Source organism: Vicia villosa, unplaced genomic scaffold (genome assembly GCF_029867415.1).
Source record: "Vicia villosa cultivar HV-30 ecotype Madison, WI unplaced genomic scaffold, Vvil1.0 ctg.000318F_1_1_3, whole genome shotgun sequence".
Lineage (NCBI taxonomy): Eukaryota > Viridiplantae > Streptophyta > Magnoliopsida > Fabales > Fabaceae > Vicia > Vicia villosa.
Window position 1 is genome coordinate 322,793 of NW_026705141.1, and position 22,956 is coordinate 345,748.

At 32.3% G+C, this 22,956-nt stretch overlaps 2 protein-coding genes across 2 annotated transcripts; both read left to right on the forward strand.

Annotated features, from left to right (window-relative positions):
• Nucleotides 1-3,590: 3,590 nt before the first annotated feature.
• On the forward strand, nucleotides 3,591-7,679 carry LOC131626699 (uncharacterized). The gene is made up of 2 exons (XM_058897536.1): nucleotides 3,591-4,224; nucleotides 7,633-7,679. The coding sequence occupies exons 1-2, from the start codon at nucleotides 3,591-3,593 to the stop codon at nucleotides 7,677-7,679; spliced, it is 681 nt and encodes a 226-aa protein (XP_058753519.1).
• A 7,078-nt stretch (nucleotides 7,680-14,757) lies between these two features.
• Nucleotides 14,758-16,383, forward strand: LOC131626700 (protein S-acyltransferase 24-like). Its single transcript, XM_058897537.1, has one exon. It carries the CDS (start codon nucleotides 14,758-14,760, stop codon nucleotides 16,381-16,383), a length of 1,626 nt encoding a protein of 541 aa, XP_058753520.1.
• The last annotated feature ends 6,573 nt before the right edge of the window (nucleotides 16,384-22,956 follow it).

Below are 22,956 nucleotides of genomic sequence, written 5' to 3' on the forward strand. Positions count from 1 at the left end.
CAAAAGTTACTATTTTGGGCATAAACTGAAAAAAGTCAACCAAACTTTGAAAATTCACCAAATATTCATACTTCATCAGAAAAATTCCCACCAAAGCTTATTTTAAAGGGAATTCATTCCTCTATCTAATGGTCCAAGAATCAGAGCTCATAGGTCAATGGTTTAAGAGATATGGCTTCATACATTATAGGTCCTTTTCAAAAGTCAACAAAAAGACATTTTTTTCAAAAGGACATAAGATGAGCATAGAAAATAATTTTGATAGAAGACCAAAGACACTGGTTAGAGGACTCTTTAAGGTTTTCAAAAAGTCTACAAGCTTGAAAAAATATGGAGATATGAAGAAATGGCATGATGTGCAAGTTCACCTATTTTCAAGGGTGTATAAGAGAGGAAAAATCTCAAAACTCAAAATATGTCCAAGTGGGCTTGCATTCATTTGATTCTAATCATATCCTAAACCCATACACGTGATGATTACAAAAGCCATATTATTTTTACTATTTTATTAATTATTTTTTGAATTTAATCCATTTAATTCATGATTTAATTAAAATAAAATGTGAAAAATCAATTCTTTAATGCAAAGATTGTTTTTGGCTAAATCTTGAGGTCCAAGTCATCCTACAATACTGACCAAATTCGTGCAAGACCAAATATGGCAAGTTTTGAATCAAAATATTTGATTTTTCTATCAATGATCAAATCAAATATTTTTGCTTTCAATTATCATTCAAGGCACAATATTTTCCCTTGCTTGAGATCCAAGCAGACTCCTCTACATATAGAGATCATTCACAAACCCTAGAGGGGGATTTTTGGCCGGCAAGAATCATAATAAAGCTTCCAAAAACTCAAGCAAATTGGAATTCGGTTTTGGAGATAGACAGCGATTCAAGAAGATTTAAGGGTTCAAATACCTTCCTTGGAGATCATTGAACCGGATTGGATAATCAACAAGTCGTCTCACGCTCAGAATCGTCATCCCTAGACCACGCAGGTGCAAGAACCATGGATTCTGCTACGAATTCTTAGTAGCAAAACCGTAGCAAAATTCGTAGTTGAGATTCTGAACTAAGGGAGGAAGAAGATGACGAGCTGGCACGACGCGATTGGCCCCTTTGACTCTTCTTTTTGGCGCGTCTTCTATTAGTGGACAAACAGATCCGATATGCGCTTGTCCACGAGAGCGCGATGCAACCTCACGCTCTCAGCCACCTGATCGTCCTCTCATCAGATCTGACGCACGCAAAGCCGCAGGTGCATCAAAAACCCATACGCCCGCGCCACACTGAATCACAAGCTAAGTATTTTGCAAATTTTTTTTATTTTTAATTATACAGCCTTTTGTTTTTATTTTTATATATTTACACTTTGTTTTTTTTAATAAAAGTTATTCTTAATATATAAAAACTATATAAAAATTATATAATATTTTTTACATGTTTATTTTATTATTTAATCTATTTATTTATTTTTTAATTAATAAATTCATATATACTTGTTTCCTTTTTATATTTATTTAAATGACTTTATTTATTTATTTTAATTTACCTTTAAATCTTTAGAAAATCATAATTGTTTTATTTAAACTCCGAAAAAATTCCAAAAAATATTTTCGTATTCGTTTTAATTTTCTGATTTAATTAATTAGGTCGCGAGACCAATAATTAATTAAATCATCTATTTTCTCTTATTTAATTTCGTACCCTAATCAGGGTTCACGGAGATCATGCCCTACACTGAATGTTTTCTTTTCTGTGCTTTTTTCAGGGTTAGCAACATGATTTCTCCCGATCACGCGTCTTCAGAAAACCCGAAGTTAAGTAATTTTATTTAGTTTAATTTAAATTATATTTGATTTATCTTTTAAATTAGGGTTTGTGTCGCTTTCATTTTTTTTTCTGCTTTGTCTCTTTTCAGGGTTAACCTTAAAGGCGTCCTATCAACCATATCAGATCAAATCCGAGCTAAGTACCTTTGCCTATGTTATTATTTTAAATTTATCTATTCTTTATTTTAGGGTTAATCTTGTTCGCCCTCGAATTAGCCATACACTCACCCTATTTTGTTTGCCTTTTCCAGGGTTTGTCAAATTGCCAAAGCCACGAGTTTGGTAACCCTAAACCCTAACCTTTTATTTTTCTGTTTAATTATTACTTGTGTCAAACCCTATTAAGGGATCCGCTGGTTACAATTTCCCTCCCCCATATCTGTTTTGATTATACTATTTAAATGCGTGGTTAGTAAAATAAGGAGTGGCAACCATGAATTGAATTTAGAATCGCTAATTTACAAGATAATATAATTGAATATAATCACGTGATTGGTGCACACACGCACGCTTTTGGGTAACCCTCTTTGTTGCCTGTTGCCTTGTTGCCTGTTGCCTTGTTGCCTGTTGCCTTGTTGCCTATTGCCTTGTGTTTTTTGCAGAATAAGCCAAGTCCCTCGAATACGAGGATACCTCAGCCATGCTGCCTCGATAATTAAAGGTCATACGACCCTAAATGATGCTGCCTTCGATACACAATATGACCTCGACCCTCGGAAGTTGCCTACGGAAAAAGGCTGAGGTATCTTCTGGCTGCCTACGAATAAGGCTTATTCTGATCCTTGCCTTAGACTACCTGCCCTTCTATGGCATGGGACAGTCTTATGGCGAAGGATGCTTCGACGACCCTTCAACCTCCAAACGAAAGGCTTCCTGCCCTCTTATGGCAAGGATAGACCCTTTCATTCTGAAAGGCTAAAAAGAGACCTATCATCTGAGTTTAAGGTAATTGCCCCTAATTGCCTTGCAATGCTCAAACTTTCATTATATTCTTTCTCATAATTTTTCAAAAGGGCTACGCTCATTTACGAGCTAAAGTCCCTATCTCTTTCATCTACATTTTCTAAACAAACGAGCAAGCAAAGCAATTAAGAGCCCATGGAAAACCATGGATGTAAAGGGTGCCTTACACCTTCCCTTTGCATAAATTACCCCCCGAACTTAGATTTCTTTAAAAAAGGTTTTTTTTCTGTTTCTTTTTGCCTTTCCGAATATTGTTTGGATAAAATAAAAGTCGGTGGCGACTCTTGCTTACCGCGACATTCCGATTAATAAAAAGTCAGTTCACCGTATTACACACACATTACCCAATCATATAGTCTATAAGAACTTGTATTCAAACCCTTACCTCTTGAATTTCTCCTTCTAACTTCAAGAATCTACAATCCTCTTCTCTTCTCTCTTCTACTCTTTTGCCTCTTTTCTCTTCTCTACTTTTCTTTCTATCTTTCTATCTAATTTAGGTTAACTCATAAAATTCTCTTCTAACTCTCATTATCTCATTTGGGCTTAACCCACCTAATACTCTTTCTCACTCAACTAAGCCCATTTAACTAATTTCAAATAAAATTCTACCATTATTAATTAGGTAAATAACATATTACCACAAAATCAAATAATTATTACTCAAACAATAATTAAATAAACACACAAACAATACCAATTATCAAATAATCCTAATTAACTAAAATCTAATAAAAATAGGGTGTTACATCGTGTATCTCTCACACGAGAGGTACGGTAAAAAACCGAGGGCATGACAATAGGGATGTCACCTTTTGAAGCGTTATACGGTCGGAGGTGTAGAACTCCGCTATGTTGGCACGAATCCGGCGAAGGCGTAGTACTTGGACCGGAAATCATACGAGAAACTACAGATAAGGTAAAGTTAATCCGGGAAAAGATGAAGGCTTCACAGAGTAGACAGAAAAGATATCATGATAAGCGAAGGAAGGAGTCAGAATTTGAATCGGGTGACCATGTGTTTCTAAGAGTCACGCCTGTGACTGGTGTTGGTCGTGCCCTGAAGTCTAAGAAGTTGACTCAACGATTTATTGGTTCTTATCAAATTACGGAGAGAGTTGGGACCGTTACTTATAGGGTGGCATTACCGCCTAACCTGTCAAATCTACACGATGTGTTTCATGTGTCACAACTTCGGAAGTATGTTCCAGACCCATCTCACGTGATTCATCTGGATGATGTGCAAGTGAGAGAGAATCTTACAGTAGAGACGATGCCGATTCGGATTATAGATCGTGAGATAAAGTCCATGAGAGGTAAAGATATCCCGTTGGTGAAAGTAGTCTTGACGGGGACTACCGGAGAAAGCATGACGTGGGAAATGGAGAGCAAGATGAAGGAATCCTACCCCGAGTTGTTTGAGCGAGGTAAGATTTTCGAGGACGAAAATATTGTAAGTGGGGGAGAGTTGTAACGCCCCGTTTTCGATATTTATTTTATTACGCAGTTATTTGGTGTATTTGGTGCTTAAACTGTTATTTTAATTATTATTATATTAGTTTAGTAATTAACTATAATGTAGTAAAATGGTTAATTAATTATTTGGGCCAAGTAGGTGATTAGTAATTGAGAGGGTGTGTAGTAAGCCCATTAGAAAAATTAAGGATTAGTAAGAGATTAATAAAAATAAAGAAAAATTAGAAGGAATAATTCTTTTGGCAAAGTTGTGAAGAACGTAGAAACAGAGAAAGAGGCTAGGGCAAGAGAGAAGGAAGACTTCCACCATTGTTGAAGGATCAAAGCTCAATTCTAAGGTAAGGGGGAGAATGGGTTCTTTAAATGGTGATTACAACATGAGAGGGTAGTGAGGGTTCCTTCCCCTCTTTAGGTTCATAATTGACCAATTTGATTTATTCTTGATGTATGAATTGATTTGATTTGTATGTCCTTTTCTTGAATAATGATATTGTATGATTTCTGGATGAAATTCTGTTTTGAATTGATGAATTATAGTGTGGATTTGGATGTTGGTTGAGTTGTTGCTATGTTCATAAGAGGAACTGAATCTGAATGTAAAACTGTCCAATTTGATGAGTAGGAATTGAGTTATTATCATGTAAAATTGATGTAGCATAACAGGTTAATGAATCTAGATGAATGGTGTGAGTTAATAGGTGAAAATATGATGTTTTGGACCTGAAATCGCAGACTAGAAGTGATGAAAACGAGTGAGAACGAACTGGTGCGAGTGCAGACTTGGAAAGACATTTTTTCTATCAGTTTGCGTATGATATGCGTATGGGTTGGGGCCATACGCGTATGAGGGACAAACCCAGGGGGCTATACGCGTATGATACGCAGCCCTGTCCCAGCATAGTGCAACCTTCTGGTGGAACGCGTATGGTACGCGTATGGAAGAGAGGTCATACGCGTATGAGGATGTGATACGCGTATGGGGGAGTTTTTAGTGCAAATTTGATTCTGGTGATACGCGTATGATACGCGTATGGGCAAGGGGGTATACGCGTATGGTCTAGTTGTACGCGTATGGTTACGTTAGTGTGCAAAATTTCCCGTTTTGTGACGTTTCTTCTGATTCTTAAGTATTAGGATTTAAATGATAATTACCAATTAACCAAATTAAATGATAATTACCGGTGTCGGAGAGTCGGGGTATTACAAATTTAAATATTTTTATAATCATATTCTAACTAAATATTAAGTATGTATGTCAAAAATATTTTAACAATATTTTTATAACAATTTAATTATAAAATAAAAGTATTTTTGGTAAGAATATTGTTTTATGGAGTTTTTAAATAAAAAACATAGTAGTAAATAATTCAGTAGGGTGATCTTTCTATGGAATTTTTAAATCTTAAACGTTAATTAAATCTGAAGTTATATATATATATATATATATATATATATATATATATATATATATATATATATATATATAGTTCGGTTTGGTTTGGATCGATTTTGAAAATCAATTCGAAATTTGATATAAATCGAGCGGTTTTCACAAAATAACATTCAAACACATCCAATAAATTTTTATTTTTTTGCGGTTTTCTATTTTTTTTATACTGATTTGCAATTTTTATTTGGATCTGTTTGAAATTAAACACCCCTAAATATAGATATAAGCATGACCGACCCAACATATTGATAGGACATAAATCAAATTGAAAATAAAAAATATTTATAAAAATAAATTAAAAAATATTATTTATAAAAAATTAAAATAAATTGATCATGCAACATATTAAAACATAAAATTTGAAATATATATTTTTGGTTATATTTAAATTTAATACATTTTAAAGGCCTCACTTTAAAAAAAAAATTATACTTCCTTTTAATATAAGGCAGGGAGGGGGGCTTGGGGGGCTTGAGCTGCATTACCTTTCGGGTGGTTCTATATACAAGAGGAAAATTTTATCACACACCTCCACACACAATTCTCTGCCCTACAATTTTTAAAAAATCTCAACTATATCTTTTTTGCATACCAATTATTTACCTTTCCATTTATACTCTTATTTAACTTTTTGAAAATTGATGAAATTGTAACCTCTACATTACTTTATACGTTTATTTAATTTTCAGTGTCTCAGTACATATTTTTTTCTCATCGGATTACTTTGAATCAAATTTTTTGGTATATATTAGTGTTTATCAAATAACTTACAATCAAGTATTTCGGTATATATCTTTTATTTGATAACTTGTACCATAGTTATATGGTATTATAAGTTACAGGACCGACCCAACCTGCTTAAAGGTCTAAAACAAATTTTAAAGTGAGACCTTTAAAATGTATTAAATCTAAATTCTATTTATAAAAAATTAAAATAAATTGATCATGCAACATATTAAACATAAAATTCTATTTAGAGTGAGGCCTTTTTTAATATATAAATCAAGTCAAATTTGATAAAAAAAACTTCTATATTAAATCTAAATTCTATTTATAAAAAAGTTAAGCCCGTAACTTTCTACTTGATCCTTCTGATAAGGAATCATTCACTTAGTTGTGAAGTTAGTCAAATATATATAACTCTAGATAGCGAAGCTATTTATGGTCCGCGAGTTTGAGTAGGAGGGGTGGTACTTTCAAACACTCCAAAGTTAGTGACTATCGGTTGTGAGAGACATTTAGGTTAGAAAATTATGTATATTTTGGTTTTACGTTCATGGCTCCTTATATAGGGACTTGCTAGGGTTTTTGGAGACCTAGAATTTCACATGTGAAATCTTTGTTAAGATATACAGATATCAAGGTATAGTTTGTTATGTCATTTAACAGTCATTCTTCAATCATTTTCCCATATTAGATGTCACTCTAAAGTAGTTTCATGCTTGTTTCTGAGGTCTTAGAAACTTCCTTTGGTTTACAGCCGTGGATATGATATTTTACCCCTAACTTCACGTGTTTGACGTCACTAGGGTATGAAAATCATAAAGTCATTTTCTTCCATTGGGTTTCACACTTTGAACTTTATATGTTTGTGGACCGTGAATATAGTAACGTCATGGGGGCTCCCAAGCCTAGTATGGCGTAGCTGAGGTGTGGCTTAGAAGCACAACATATGAGGTAACCCACATGTGTGTTTGATTTAATTTTCTTGTGTGTTTGTTTATTTTTGTAGAAATAAAGAAAAACTTGCACAGTAAATAAAAAATTGAAGAAAATCACCTAGAAACAATGGTAATTACGGCCAACCCGTAATACCCCCAAGAAAAAAGTATGAAGGTGAGAAAAACATAAGAAGTGGTTTGAATTGTGTTAACTTTTTCTTCTTTTACTTATTGAAATCTGTTATCAGATTCTGATTCAGATGAATCAATATCTGATTCAGAGTCTGATAGATAGCAACATAATATTAATGAACATAAGTAAATAAAAGAGCAAGACAACACACAAGAAGTTATTATGGGTCCTCCTACAACTCAGGAGTCGTCCAGTCCCCTTGCACTTTCAAGGAATTTCCACTATAACCAAAATTTGATTACAGCTTGCTCAAGCACACATGCAAGAGACACACGTAAAAAACTCCAATGCTCAAGCACATAAGCAAGAGACTTCAATGCTCAAGCACACAAGTAAGAGAGTTATGATTTCTCAAACATGCAGGAAGGAGAGTTCAAATTCCCTAACACACAAGTAAAGGACTTCCAATGCTCAAGCACACAAGCGAGGGACTTCACTACTCAAGCACACAGGCAAGAGACTTCTAATTGCTCAAGCATACAAGCAAGAGACTTATAAAAATCTATCTAGTAGATAAATAATAGATGAGAGTTTGATAGTTACATTTGATATACAATTAGAGGTGTAATTACAACACAAAAACTATAAGACTTAAGAAATTCTAAGAATATATAATTGGTAAGAAGTTCTAAGTTAGTTTGTGCTCTTTCTTTTTTTTTTGACAGAGTAACTTCTCTTTTTCTTGTCAAGACGCAATGTGGTATTTTTATCCAAATCTTCAACCCCTTTTATGGAGTTCCATGAAAGATTCATTGGAAAAGATCTTCAAGCACAAGAGAGTCATTGGAGATAAGCATCAACAGATCTGTTGCAAAGCTTCCTCAAAAGGATAATGTCGTTGCAACCTCGTTCAAACTTCCTTTTATACAAAAGGAACTATTAGTTGTAAAACTCCAGCTTCTGTAATTTTCTACTGAGTTATCACGTGACTATAACATGACAAATCAACCTCAAAGTCTGATAGCAACGTGTCAAGAATTCCTCGATCTTTGAGCTTTGGTTGGGTTTAAGTTCTGGTCCTTTGGAGACTCAATCTTGGCTTCTAATCCTTTAGACTCTGACTCTTCAGAGGTTGGCTTATTTAAAGTTTGGAGACTTCAGGTTATGATCATTAGAAGATGACTTAATCACAAGTTGATTTTTCAGAGTCTGATCTTCAGAATCTGCCTGTTGAAAGCTTCTCTTACAATGTTCAATGCAATTTTAAAACTAACTTTCAATCAGTATATTGATATTTATACCCGCACACTTGAACACACATTAGTCTATCTAATCTAAGGGATATGGTATAAACCAATTTTGTTCCAACAAAATATTAGTACGTGAAGAAAACCTCAGATGGAAACAAGAATGGAGAAAAACCTCTTTTCAATTTTCATGTCTCCTAGGGGAAATTCACTCTGCATTTATAATTCTGTAAGTTTTTCTCTTCCTTCTTTTTGCATATTACTTTTACATTAGTGATAATGTTTAGCTTAAGCATGAGGGAATTTTATGTTGTTATTGTTGTTTTTCATTAGTTTATTTTATAAGCATGTTATTTCTATTGAATAAATTGCTACACTTTTCTATCTTTGAAATCCCGCTGAGTTTTATTGAATTAGAATAAGAATCGCGTGTACTTGTATTGTAAATATTACATTTTCATAATAAAATCCAAGGTTAGAATTTTTTAGTCACTCATTATTATTCTAACAACTAGTATCCTTCGATTAGATTTTGTTTTATTTTCTAGAACATGATCGGTAACTCTTTTTCTAAACAAATTTCTGATTGAAACATGAATGATATAAATTGACATTGTAAAATTAGAACTCTATTGTTTGTGTGAATATGTTTGACCAGTCTTGAGCTAAATAACAAAAATATAAATAAAGACAATTAAATGCAACTAAACTTACTAAGTAAGGTAACCCTCACTCGATTATTCAATTCAAAAGTCAGTTGATCTACGATGCCTATAAATAATAATAGGAGGTCAAACTGAATGAGTATGATTATTCTCACCCGATTATCCTTTTCAAAAGTTGATTCGGTTCCTATAAATATAGGGTTAATAGCTATTTTCGCTTACCATAGGGCTACCTTTGAAAAACCTCACTAAAAAAAATCAAAATTTTGTCCTTAACATTTCAAAAATTTTCTTGTTTTGGTCCCTCTTAAAATCCAGTCACTATAATCTATGTCGTGACAATTTTTAATTTTTTATTGATGTGATGGTTTAGTTGAATTTTTAAATTATTTTTAAGTCCAAGTTGGATTTCTTATTACTATTTTATGGTTTAGGTGTTAAATGCTAAATGCCAAAATTCAAAAAATTGGTGTCAATAGAGTTTGAACCAACAAACACACACAGCCTAGAGGTTTTAAACCATCTTGGGACCCAAATAATAAAATAATAATGAAAAAGTCAATCTGAATTTAAAAAATGAAAAATAATATAAAAAAGTCAAATAAGTTATCCACAACAATAAAAAAAAAATATTGTCACACCATAGATTATGCTGATTGTGTTTCAAAAGGGAGCAAAAAAGAGAATCTTAAAAATATTAAAAATGAAATCTTGTTTTTTTACATAGGGATGTTTCAAACGTCACCCATATGATAGGGGAGAATACTTATTAACCCAAAAAACTATATGTGTGTGTGTGGATTTTGAATAAAGTTTCCATGCATGTATTCAAATTCTTCTAAAAATTGTGGTATCCATATACTTTTTATATGAGTAGGTTGCTTTAGGACAAACAATGGTTCAATCATAGAGGAGCTTGATAAGTTATGTTTTTTATTGTCTTTCAGTTCTTTAGTCTATCATGTATTATCTATTTTTGTTCCATTTTGTTTTTGTTTTACTTTCATTTTCTTTTTTATTTATTTATGAATATAATTGAAAGTTCAAAGCCACATTTAAATGAAAGAAAAGCTAATCCAAGAAGATGTATGAAGATGTCGAGAATCCTAAGCACGAATGAAGCAATTTTGGGACATGATAGAGGGCACTAATATGTGGTCGTAATGTCGTATTGACGCTAGGGACATAAATTTCTAATTTTGCAAATTTTGGAATGACGCAATGGCCATTATGACCAACTTGTAATGTGCATTACGGTCATAATAGCCTCATTGACTCATGCGATTTCGTTTTTCTGTTGTTTCATTTATTGGCTTTTTTTTCATTTGTTACTGTTACACATTTGTCGATAGATTGTCGATAGATGTTTCATTTGGTAAAATCTGCCGCTCACTGCACCCTATTGAATCTCCTTGATGATGCTGATCTATTGAAATCTTTGTATTTCGTTGAAGTCTACTTCGGTTTATTCTTTGTTTTCTTTTTTAGTTGAAATGTTTTACTCAACCATAAAAATGCTACTTTGTTTGCTATTTTCAAGATTTTGCATATCAACATTTCCCTAAGAAGTTCTTGAAAACATGAAACTAGATGGAAAGATACAAGCAAACCAAACACACTGTTCTACTTTGTTAGTGTTTAAAACTATTGCATTTTGTTACTTGTCATGCTGTTATTTTCCTGGAAATCTATAGTGTAATCCCATGATACAATTTTGGGTTTGATTGTGGATAAGCTCTTCTAAGGCTATCCTTTATTTGTGCGTGATATACAAATTGTTTTGACATTTTATGCCAGAGTTGCAATCTGTCTTGAATTAATTGAGTATTGATGTCGGTGTAAGTTCTAAACCTATTAGAGAAGCTTAATATGCTATCGAGTGGACAATATTCCGTGACACTTATGCAATGAATTTTTTTCTTGCTGGATATCAAGAGAGACGAAATATTTCTTAGGCTCAGTGAATTTTAGATTAATTTCTTTTTCATATGTTAAACCTTTTATACGGTGTTGTTAGTTTGAATTTTTTTTGTTGCTTTTATTTTTTAAGGAACTAGTGGGAAACCCGTGGTTCTGATATGTTAAACCTTTTATACGGTGTTGTTAGTTTGAATTTTTTTTGTTGCTTTTGTTTTTTAAGGAACTAGTGGGAAACCCGTGGTTCTAGTGTGGGTTGGACCGGGTTTATCAAATAAATATAGTATTAAGTAAAAAAAAGGTTTTTTTTATCAAATTAAATATAGAAGTTTTAATGTATAAACAAAAATATTAAATTGATTAAAAAAATTTAAAAACACTTATTAAATTGTTTAATCAAAAGAGTTTATTCGAATGTTACGCGCATTTGTTTCTAAAATGTAAATAAAAAGAAAAAATTTAAAATTGTTTAATCAAAAGAGTTTGTTTTTTTTCATATATACAAATATTTTATTCAATCCGATTTTTTCTCGCATATAAATATTTTTTCATATATCTATAATTATGTTTGCGATCTCTTTCATTATGTGCTAGTAGTCTCATCGTAAACTTCAGATCATGAGGACTGTCTAAACGAAAAACCTCGTGTAGGCTTTTAATTCAAATGTTGTTATGAGAAAATATGATGTTATCGGAATTTTTAAGACTTATTATTTTTATACTTTTGTAGCGATATATACAGTAAGATATCAATCAATACACTAATAAGGTAGGACTCATATTCGAGTTACAAAGGCCTGAATATTAAATCATGGCATGAAAGTGTCTCTGGTTTGATTGAGTAAACTCTTTTAAAAAGTAGCTTTGCTTAAACGATCCTGAACGAATGGAAAACGATACAAAAGAAGGTGATTCATTGGTTCGAGACACAATCAAATGCTCTAAAATAAGATATGATCCTTTTTTATCTATTTTATTTCTACAAAACATGAATTCTCATAACATAATGAAAAACGATAAATTTACATGAGTAAATCATAATCGAAAATCACAGTCCCGAGTTTATCATTTATAAAATTTTAAATCAATCAAAATATATGAAACCAATTTATCATCGTTTCAGCTAATCATCAAATATATAAAATCAATAGTCCAAATAGTGTTCAGCGGAACGATACTTTTTCTACTACATTGAAAGAATTGTACGCTTGCGACACTATCTTCTGATCTAGGTTAAATCAAATCCATAGAAAATCATATTACCCAAGTTAAAGGAAGCAAAGCAGACTAGATGAACACGCTTTAGGGACACAATAAATCAGTTCTGACCTACCTTTATGGATTTTCATATGACAAAAACATGCAAAATCTTCTAATATATGTACTTAAAGGAGATTATAGTACCTTTAAACTTTAGAACCCTAATGTAAAATTTAAAGACCACTCTAAATTCAAATACACATTATTCTACAAGCCAAGCTTAAATTTCAGACTAGTTGAAGTATTGTTATCTAAATGAAACAACACTTTATGTATTTATATGACATATTAAATAAGTTTTATTCATAAAAAATAATAAATGTCATTTATATAATATATATTTTTAATAAAATAATGAGTCTTATAAAATACTTATCTGATTAAAAGTTATTAAGCGAAATAAAATTACATGTGCTACAGTAATATTAAATATGTGAATGTTTAAGATTTTTAAATGATAATGAAATTGTGTTACTATACAAAAATTCAAAATCTCAACTTTCTTTTCACTGTAATTAATCACAAATATTTTTTATAACTTCGAGAAGGAGAACAAATAGTAATACTATTAGTAACCTATCTATCGACAAATCTAACCATTGAAAAATATTTAATAAAATCTTAAAATCTTTAAAATTTACATCTGAATGACAAATCACCTAATGACTTGGACTATTAGTTTTTTTTTGTTGAGTGAGAGATCAATAGCTAAAAGAATGGATCTCGTAATTTTGTTTCTAATTTAAATTTGATCGCATCTTAACAAGTGAGTCACAAAGATCAAAACACAATCACTATCATACAACAATGTGAGTTTGTCTTTGTTCCTTTTTCTTTCTAATTGCAAAAAAAACACACTAACCTCAATTACAGTTCATCCAACCTGTTTGATTCTTTGATATAATGGCATTTTGGCATCGAATTAGAAATTCTAATCTAAAAACAACATACTTCCAATTACAAAGATGTTACAGTCATCTTCCTCATCATTCGCTTTCGAATTCCACCCTCAAATCTCATAATGTGATCATGCCATATTCGCATTCACATTTATATGGCAACCCCAAAATTGTTCGCAATCGCGTGAGATTTTTTTCTTCCCATGCTAAGGTAGATTTTAATTATATAATTAATAGTTAATATTATTCACTTTAAGGTGAATTTTCTATTTTATGATTATATTGATTGATTATGCTTTTCTGGATTTCATTTATGTTTTAGGGAAAGTCTAAGAACAAGGAGTCTCACAAAGATGATCCACATTTAAATGAACTAATCAAATCTAAATATGTGGTAAAGGAATATGGTAAGTTTATTATAATACATTTTAATTCACTTTGATTTGGTTACTTACTTTTGCTATTATATCTCTTATTACATATTTGATTTATAATATTTTTTCTCAAGTCATATGTCTTATTTTCGTTTAATATAAGATTTATTGATTTTCTTTCTCACTTTGTTGTCACCTAGCTACTTCTCCTGAGATCACGTTTATGGAGGAGGTTCTATTAGAGGATCAACAATCAACATTGTCCTCTTCTATTGGTGAAATCAATGAAAACAACTTCTCCAACAATGTGGACATGACAATAACTTATGGTGAAGTAACCTATAACTTTTTATCTTTATTATTTATAGAGTTTAACTTCTATTAAATGAAGATGTTAACATATTACTCTATCAACGAATTTAAATAAATCAAATATTTAAATTTAGAGATAAAAAATAATAATTATAGTTAATTTTTAAATAGTTTATAATCTTTTTATTAAGATTGATTAGCCTTAAAAATATTTTAGTTTATTGGTATTAAGTTTTAAACTAACATAATGAAAAATTAAATAGTTTATCATTCAGTAGATTATTGATATTAATATACTTATTTTATTCATCTTTAAACCTAACACAAATAGTTTAAATAAACTTTACCATTGCCAATACTTCTCTATTCATCTGCGATCGGAGGGGGTTGGAATCACTTGATGTCAGAACTGACCCCCGAATCGAACTATACCGGTGGTGATAAACAAAAAAAAAATCTTAAACCCTTATTTTCTACCCATGTGATTAACAAAATGGATATAAAATAAAAAGGTGTGTTAATATCATTATTGTTATTGACATTCTTAATTGGTATGTTACACAGATATGTCCTCCAATATTGATGTTGTGGATGATGTTCAATCTAATGGTAAAACATTGTCACCGCCATCTTCTGATGATGAAGTCGCCAAAAAGAACTTATGTAACGATGTTCATTATGTGGTTTGTAATGGGGATTTGGGGAATTTACGTAGATTGGTGGAGCAAGAAGGTTATCTACTTACCGAGCCTGATTGTTCTGGTTACTATGCGCTTCAGTGGGCGGCTTTGAATAACCAGTCTGTTGTTGCTCAATACATTATTGACCATGGTGGAGATATAAATGCAAGAGATCATTTTGGCCAAACAGCATTGCATTGGAGTGCAGTTCATGGTTGTATTGAGGTTGCAGAGCTTTTACTTCAAAAGGGTGCTCAATTAAATTTACCTGACACATATGGGTTTCAAATAACACATGTTGCTACTCAATACGGTCAAACACGTTTCCTTTATCATATTGTTTCAAAATGGAATGCTGAACTTGATGTTCCTGATAATGATGGAAGAACACCTTTGCATTGGGCTGCTTTCAAAGGTTTCGTTGATTGTGTACATCTTCTATTATTTCTAGATGCACATCGTCAACGTCAAGATAAAGAAGGTCGCACTCCTCTACATTTGGCTGCTATTAATGGTAAATGTGAGTCTTGTGTTGCGTTAGTAAAGCACGGAGGAAATAATAAAGATATGGAAATGATTGACAATAACGGCCTTAACCCAATACAACTTGCTTGTACTATGAATCACAAACACACTGCTTCTTTACTTGAAACTTTCTTAAGAATTGAAAAAAAATTTAAGGACTCTAACCGCCTTTGGGAAAAGAAAGTAAAAGAAGGTGTTGGGTGCTTAAACTTTGTGTTACTCGCCACATATATCCACTCTATTATCTTGGCAAAAAGAATGCCAAGACTGATGGGTGCAACTAGATATTTTGCATGGTCTGGAGTACTACTTAATATTGCTGGATTTATGATGTTATATAGATGTAGAATAAAGGATCCAGGTTATATCAAAAAAAATATTGGGCATGGTATTCATAATATGAAAGACAATGAGTCTTTTTTGCTAGCTGGAAATTGGCCTCAACTTTGTTCAACGTGCAAGATTGTGAGGCCTCTTCGTGCAAAACATTGTCCTCGTTGTAATTTGTGTGTGGAGAAATTTGATCATCATTGTATTTGTGTATCCAATTGCATTGGAAAGAAGAACTTACGAGATTTTTTTGCTTTTCTTGTTCTTGAAGTTTCATCAATCTTGGTTACTGGTGGAGTTTGTCTTACAAGACTACGAACTCATCCACTTGCTCCTTCTTCATTCTGGTCATGGATTAAATATGTTGGTAAAAATCACATTGGTGCCGTTTCATTTCTAGTTGCTAGTTTTTTCATCTTCTTACCAATGTTGGTTATCACAGTTAAGCATATCAGTCAGATATCAAGCAATATTACAACAAATGAACGGTTAAATAGAAAGCGATATAGCTACCTTAAAGGTCCGAATGGTGAGTTCAGAAACTTGTTTGATCATGGTATCAAGAAGAACTGTTCCAATTTCTTGATTAATGGGTATAATGGAGACTTGGAGTATGTTGAAGAAAAAAATGGAGATTCTAAATCTAATCATGTATGAGGAAACGAATAATTAGACAGTGATTTTGTTGGTTAACAAAAAAAAATAAGTGAGTTGATTCCATAGCTCACTAGAGGACGTACGGGCCTCAATGTTTAAAGAGTGAGGTATTTAATATTAGGTGAATTCTTATCTACCTAACTCAAAAATTAGGGTAGAATTATCTTCAGGGTAAATTGTTTTAGAAATAACGATTGTATTATTTTATAAGTAATTAAATAGAATCTTGTGATTGATTGAAGGTACACTATCTAACTTTTTGTAATGGTAGAGAAGTTGTCCCCTTGATATTATTCACTAAAGAGGTCCTTAGTTCTACACCAAAAGTTAAATCTGCATCCTTTGCAACTATGAGTCAATTCTTTATAAATTAAATTAACTTTATTGACAAATAATCATATTATTATTACAATTTCATTAGATTAAATCAATTCATTTTATTGTGGCTTTTTCTTTATATCGATAATAAAATAAAATTCAATCTTATTGTTAGTAGATATTTTAATTGATCTAATATTTAATACGATTTTTTTTTAACTTATATCATTATTATGATAAGATATAACATTAATATTAACAATTATATATTGAGAGATGTTAAATCTACTTGTTTATATTTTTTTAATATGGATAAAGACCCCATTTTTTTGTGTGGAAGAACATTAATACATATAAGATTAGTGAGATGCAAGAACATCATAGTGACTATCTAATATATCATACATTGGCACCTTACGCCACAATAATTCTTTATAGAAGCACACAACAATTTTGTTGAATAGACTAAAAAAGTTGGAAGGACTAGGCCTATAGCCAAGAATAATAAAACTTAGTAAAATTTTTAAAGATGGCAAATTCACACAATCTCCATGAAGTCCTTAACAATAAAAGACAGGATATCATCCCACCAATGATCCTCAAGGTTAACCGGACTAAAACTTACAAACTTATCAGTGCAGTGATTATCTTATTTGTAAACATGAGAAATATAAACTTAGTAAAATCTTTAAAAATGACAAATTCACATGATCTTTATGAAATCCTTAACGGTTAAAGACGTACGGTATATCATCCCACCAATGAGCCCTAAGGTTAACGGGACTAAAACTGGCAAACTTATTAGTGTAGTGATTACCTTATTTGTAAACATGAGAAATATAAAATATTATAAAAGAGAAAATAGTGCAACTGTTCCACCCTAATTTGTACCTTAAGATCAGTTCATTTCCATCATTCTATTTCGGCACGTTTCGTTTCCTAACCCTTAATCCAAAATTACAAAAATATGTCTTGTTTTTATTTTATTGTGTTAGACATGGATTGAATCGAAAAGGCGAGATTTGCGAGACGAAGCGAAGTAGTCGATATTTCGAGTCAAGATTTAGAATTCCATTCTCTTTTTTTTAATTCAAATTTATGATCATTTTATGATTTTATATTAATTTTTGCTTTCAATTCTAATTTTAATTCAAAATTGAAATATCCTTTTAATTTGAATTATTACTAAAATTAAAATTAATTTTAATATAAAATTATACCTTCTCTTTTCTTATTCAAAATTTGTCCTTATCACAAACTTTTTTTTTATTATCTAAATTCCATAAATCTAAAAAAAATTGCAACTGCTTCCTCATCTTCTATAAGCCTTTCGATCCAACACCTTCACCATTCAAAACCTGCAGACCTCCAATTTTCCTTCATACAAATAGATTTATTATTGTTGTTGTTTGTTAATGGTGAGGATTAGAAATAGAAGAGTTTAGTTTGAATCAAAATCGAGAGCATAAGGGAGAGTTTGTAATGCGTTTTACAAATCACTTGACCGTTCTTTGAAAAAAATTCATCAATGATGAGTTAAACCTAAAGGTACTTTAATCCTTATCAAGAGCATGTCAACCAAAAGTAACAGCTATTTTTGAAAAGAAGATTTTATCAAAAATGACACCAACGACATTGTTTGGAAAATTACAAGAGCATGAATTGAAACTTGGTAGATAAGAATAACATGAAGAACATGACAAGAAACATAAGAATGTCTCCTTAAAAGAAGAATAGAAAATTAGTGAACAAGATGATGATTCAGATGAAGATGAAAACATAACACTACTTTTCAAGAAGTTATATAAATTTCTTAAGATAAAATGGTTACAATTGGCCAAGGAAAGAAATTTTCAAAGAGAAAGGAAAGATCTTCTTCAAATTAGAATTTTACTTGCTTTGAATGTGGGAAATAAGGACATATCAAGGTCGATTGCCCATCTCTCTAAAAGAATAATGGATTCAAATGAAAAAAAGGATGTGAGACAAAAGAAAGCCTAAATAGCATGGAAAGATAATGAATTAAGTTTATCCCTGATCTAGATAGTGAAGAACGAGAAAATCTCTCCTTAATAGCCTCATATCACTCAGACGATGATGATAAAGAGGATAGTGATTTTGCAACTAAAAATAATCCATCAAATGATGAATTAAAAAATGATTTTTCCAAATAATATGTTGAATATTTAACACTTTTTAGAACATTGGTGACTTACTCAAGTGTACCAATAATTTTGAATTAATAAAAATAAAGATTGTATCTACATGGATTATTATTTAACAAAATTATGATTGTACGAATGATAAAAGTAAATTTGTTCTGAATTCAATATGAGAAAAACGACTAGGTTTTACCGTGAATCCCTTGTTTATCCCTTGTTGATGTTTAATGCATTATGTCATACCCCAAAATTTACCTGACATAATTTGCATCTATCAGTTTATTAAGGGCGTTCAAAATTAGGAGCCATAGGATTTAATATACCTATTATTAAATTCGCTCTCCTATACAATTCCTGTAAAAAACTGGCTTAAAATAAAGCAACGATGTAAATAGCAAAGTCTCTAAATCCAAAGAGCTTTTTGGTTTTCTTTATTCTCTTTTGCTTCTTAGAAAGTAGAGGGGTGTGTTTTAGAAAAGTTTAGAGCCCAATAGGCCCATTTTGCTCATTACAAATTAGCTACTTGTATTTTTATTAATCATAAACTTGTTAGTATTAGTAATCCATAAATATTAGTTTTATTGGGTTTATTAAAATTAATCAGGTTTTATATTAATATAAATTACTTAACATGTTATCAAAAAAAATCATTGTTTATTATTATTTAGTTTATTAATTAAATAGAATATATTGATTTATGTTGTTTTTTGTTAATTGAGTCTGAACCACGAAAAAAACGTTAATGGGCCATTTGCATTGCATTAGCGGGCCAAAGACTGGAGGCCCAAGTACGCGCGCGGGTTATGTGTTGGACCGGGTCAAAACGACCCGGATCCTGTTCACCACCCCCAACCTTTGCAAACCCTAGACCTCCTTCCCAAGCCAGCAGCGGCCGCCGCTCCTCCCCCAACGACAAACCCTAATTCAATCTCCGCCCAGGCCCATACGAATTGAATCACAATCAAATCATAACGAAAATCAAATCGAATCTCAATAACATTAAACATAATCAAATCTTAACAAAATAAAAGAAATTTTCTTATTAATCTTCGAATCAATTACAAAACGAATCTGAATCAAAGTTCTAATAGAAGATCTAATCTTCCTAAATCTAAAAAACCCTAATACTATAAAAGAAGAAGAAGAAGAATTAGAGAGGGGAGGGACGTTTTGCAGAAAGAACTCTTCGCCGCCGCGAGCTCGAACTCTAAGTTTTGGATCTCCGATCGTACCTGTGAACACGAAAAGAGAGAGAGATTAGGAGAGGGACGAATTCATTCAGAGACTCAAGACATAAGGTAATCTCTAAAATGAAACTTAGCTTAGAATCTTGATTTGCATGCGCCGTTAGCGATTATTGTTTGAATCTTGGTACGAAATTGGGGTTAGGATTTATATTTGGGGGTTTAGGGTTCATAGAGTTTGTTAGGGTTCGTATGTTTTTTGGTATTTCTGGGTAAAAGGTTGTTAGAGGGTGTGTTGGGAAGATGAAGATCATATGATCTTCATCGGTTTTCTGGGATTAGGGGTGGTTCGCGGCAGGATTCACGGCGGTAAGGGGTGGTTAACGGTGGTTTAAAGGTTTTTTTGGGTTTGTTGAAGAACAAAAGAGAGAGTTTAGAGAGAGAGAATAAAGAAGAGAGAGAAAAAAATGGAAGAATGAGAGGGCTCCGTGTGGAGCCACCAGCTTACCCCTGTCCGAAGCCGTCCGATCTACGCCATTTGGCCAATCACGGCCACTTGGCAGTGCCACGGAACATGATTCCGTATGGCCTCTTACCATGCGCCCTCCATCATAAACACATGCAGGCCATGTGATCCAGTCAGATCTAAATCCAACGCTCCATGTCTGAACGCACACCACATCTCGTACACTTGCGCTGCACACGAACCAGCGGACTCAAAACTTAGTTGGGCTCAGCCCAGTAGCCTTTAACACCCCCAAAATTGCTAACTAATAACCAAATACACCCCCTTGTTAATAAAATAAATAAAATTCAATTAAATAATCTTGTTTGTTTAGTGATTTAGTGGTTAATTAATTAATCAAGATTTATTTTATTATTCTAATAACTCGTTAGTTAAATTTTTCTATTTTGTTAATGATAATTAATTATTTAAATAAACTTCTAAAGAATATTAATTAATTAATTAATTATATATTTTCACAACTTAGCTTAATTTCTCCTCAAACCGACTAAATATATTGGTCGTATTAGACGAGAAATAAAACGATTCTGATTAATTCGCAATGTACTTGCCCTCAATAATTCTCTTCTCGACCCGATTGAAACTATCAGTCGCTTTAGACGAGAGATGAAAATACTTAAAAATTAAAATACAATTAATTTGCTGCCCGCGATGATCGAATCTATCGATCTGAGTAACCAGCAATGCCAATAAATCTGTTAGCTATACCGATTGAATCTATCGATCGCCGCATCTAACAGTAACAAATTAAATCAAGGTTGTACGCCAACCTCAAAACACTTTCATCCTTCAAATCAAATTCAACTACGATAGGCTATTCAAAAAGCCTCTAAAAACAATTTCATATCACAAATTCAACCATAAGGCGTACAACCTTGTCCCCGAACTACGTGGACTCTGATCCTCCATAAGGAGGTACGTAGGCATTTGGTAACAAGGCGAGTCTCCCCCCTCAAAATCTCAATTCATTTTTAAATCTTAATTTTTACCCTTTTCATTTTATTAGCTATAAACTTTATTTCTTGCCATAAACCTATCTTTACAATGTTAGCCTTTAGGAAAGGGTTGAGGGTGCCTAACACCTTCCCTCAACCTGATTATAATAACTTACCCTGAATCTCATATCTGCATAGGGTTTCCTATTCGCCCTTCAGAATAGGTGGCGACTCTAAACCTTTCAATTTTTAGGCAGGTTGCTACAGCTGGCGACTCTGCTGGGGAAATACACATATGGTGAATTATTATGCTCCTAAGGCTTGAGAGGGTTTAGGTTTAGGTTTGTGGTTTAGGGTTTGTGGCGCATTTTAGGGTTTGGCAAACTTGCCACGTTTAGGGTTTGGGGGAAGGTTTATCTTTTTAGTAATGATTTTTTTAATTATTTATTTATTTATTTATTGTTTTTTTATCAAATATTTATTTGCCATATTTGCATTAAATGTTAATTGTTATATAATTTGCATTATTGGGTATATTTCACTGCTGTTAAGTCTAAGCGTGGGGATTATAATAATGACCAGAGGGGAATTACATCGCCTACGAGTCTTATTATAATTCCACTCAGAGTGGGTTAAATATTCGGAAAGTTCTGATACGAGGCTCGACCTTGTTGAGGGGTGGACTGGGTAGTTAGCTGATCTCTCTGGGAACCAACCCCTAAAATTCGAACCTCATGGACCAATGAGTTGTTCTAAAATCCAAAGAGACAAAAAGTCTCGGCGGCTACGAATGATCCCATGAGACCTTCTAGAACTTTCCCATGGGAAGGGTAGGCTCCCGAGCCGTTACGTCGAACCTATGAACTTAGGGCCTATGTGATTATATGTTGAATATATGCTTATTATTATTATTATAATATTATGTTTTTATAATTTGCATGCATCATACATCATATGCATATTTTTATCATGTCTTATCCACAGGTGAAAAAAAAAGAGGAAAAAAAGAAGAATAAAAAAATAATAATAATTCTTTTTGGTGAAAATTCAGGAAAAATGAATGCTAAGAAGCCTATTGTCCACCTCACCGTCTCAGTGCCTGACATCAAGAAATTGAGAAATATAAGGGATAAGATGTCATCAACTGCTTTGAACAGGTTTGAAGGCCGTTATGGAGATATTTTGGACTTGCTCAAGGTTAAGGTTCAAGAAGAAGCAATCACCGCTTTGATCCAGTTTTATGATCCACCGCTCAGATGTTTCACTTTTCAGGATTTTCAGTTGACTCCTACTTTGGAGGAGATGGATGCTATGCTTGGGTTTTCAAGAATTAAAAAAGTATTTTATACAGGTGCTGGAAAAAGGGCTGAAATGTCTGATTTAGCCAAAGCTTTGGAAGTGCCCGTTGCGGATTTAGAAGCTAATCACAAAACCGATGGAGGAATACA

What these genes read in the sequence shown, in the direction of transcription:
- LOC131626699 (XM_058897536.1), top strand. Translation starts at nt 3,591, where the DNA reads ATGACAATAGGGATGTCACCTTTTGAAGCGTTATACGGTCGGAGGTGT. An exon ending in CCCCGAGTTGTTTGAGCGAG is followed by an intron (nt 4,225 to 7,632) that starts GTAAGATTTTCG and finishes ATCTGTTATCAG; the next exon opens with ATTCTGATTCAGATGAATCA.
- LOC131626700 (XM_058897537.1), top strand. Translation starts at nt 14,758, where the DNA reads ATGTCCTCCAATATTGATGTTGTGGATGATGTTCAATCTAATGGTAAA.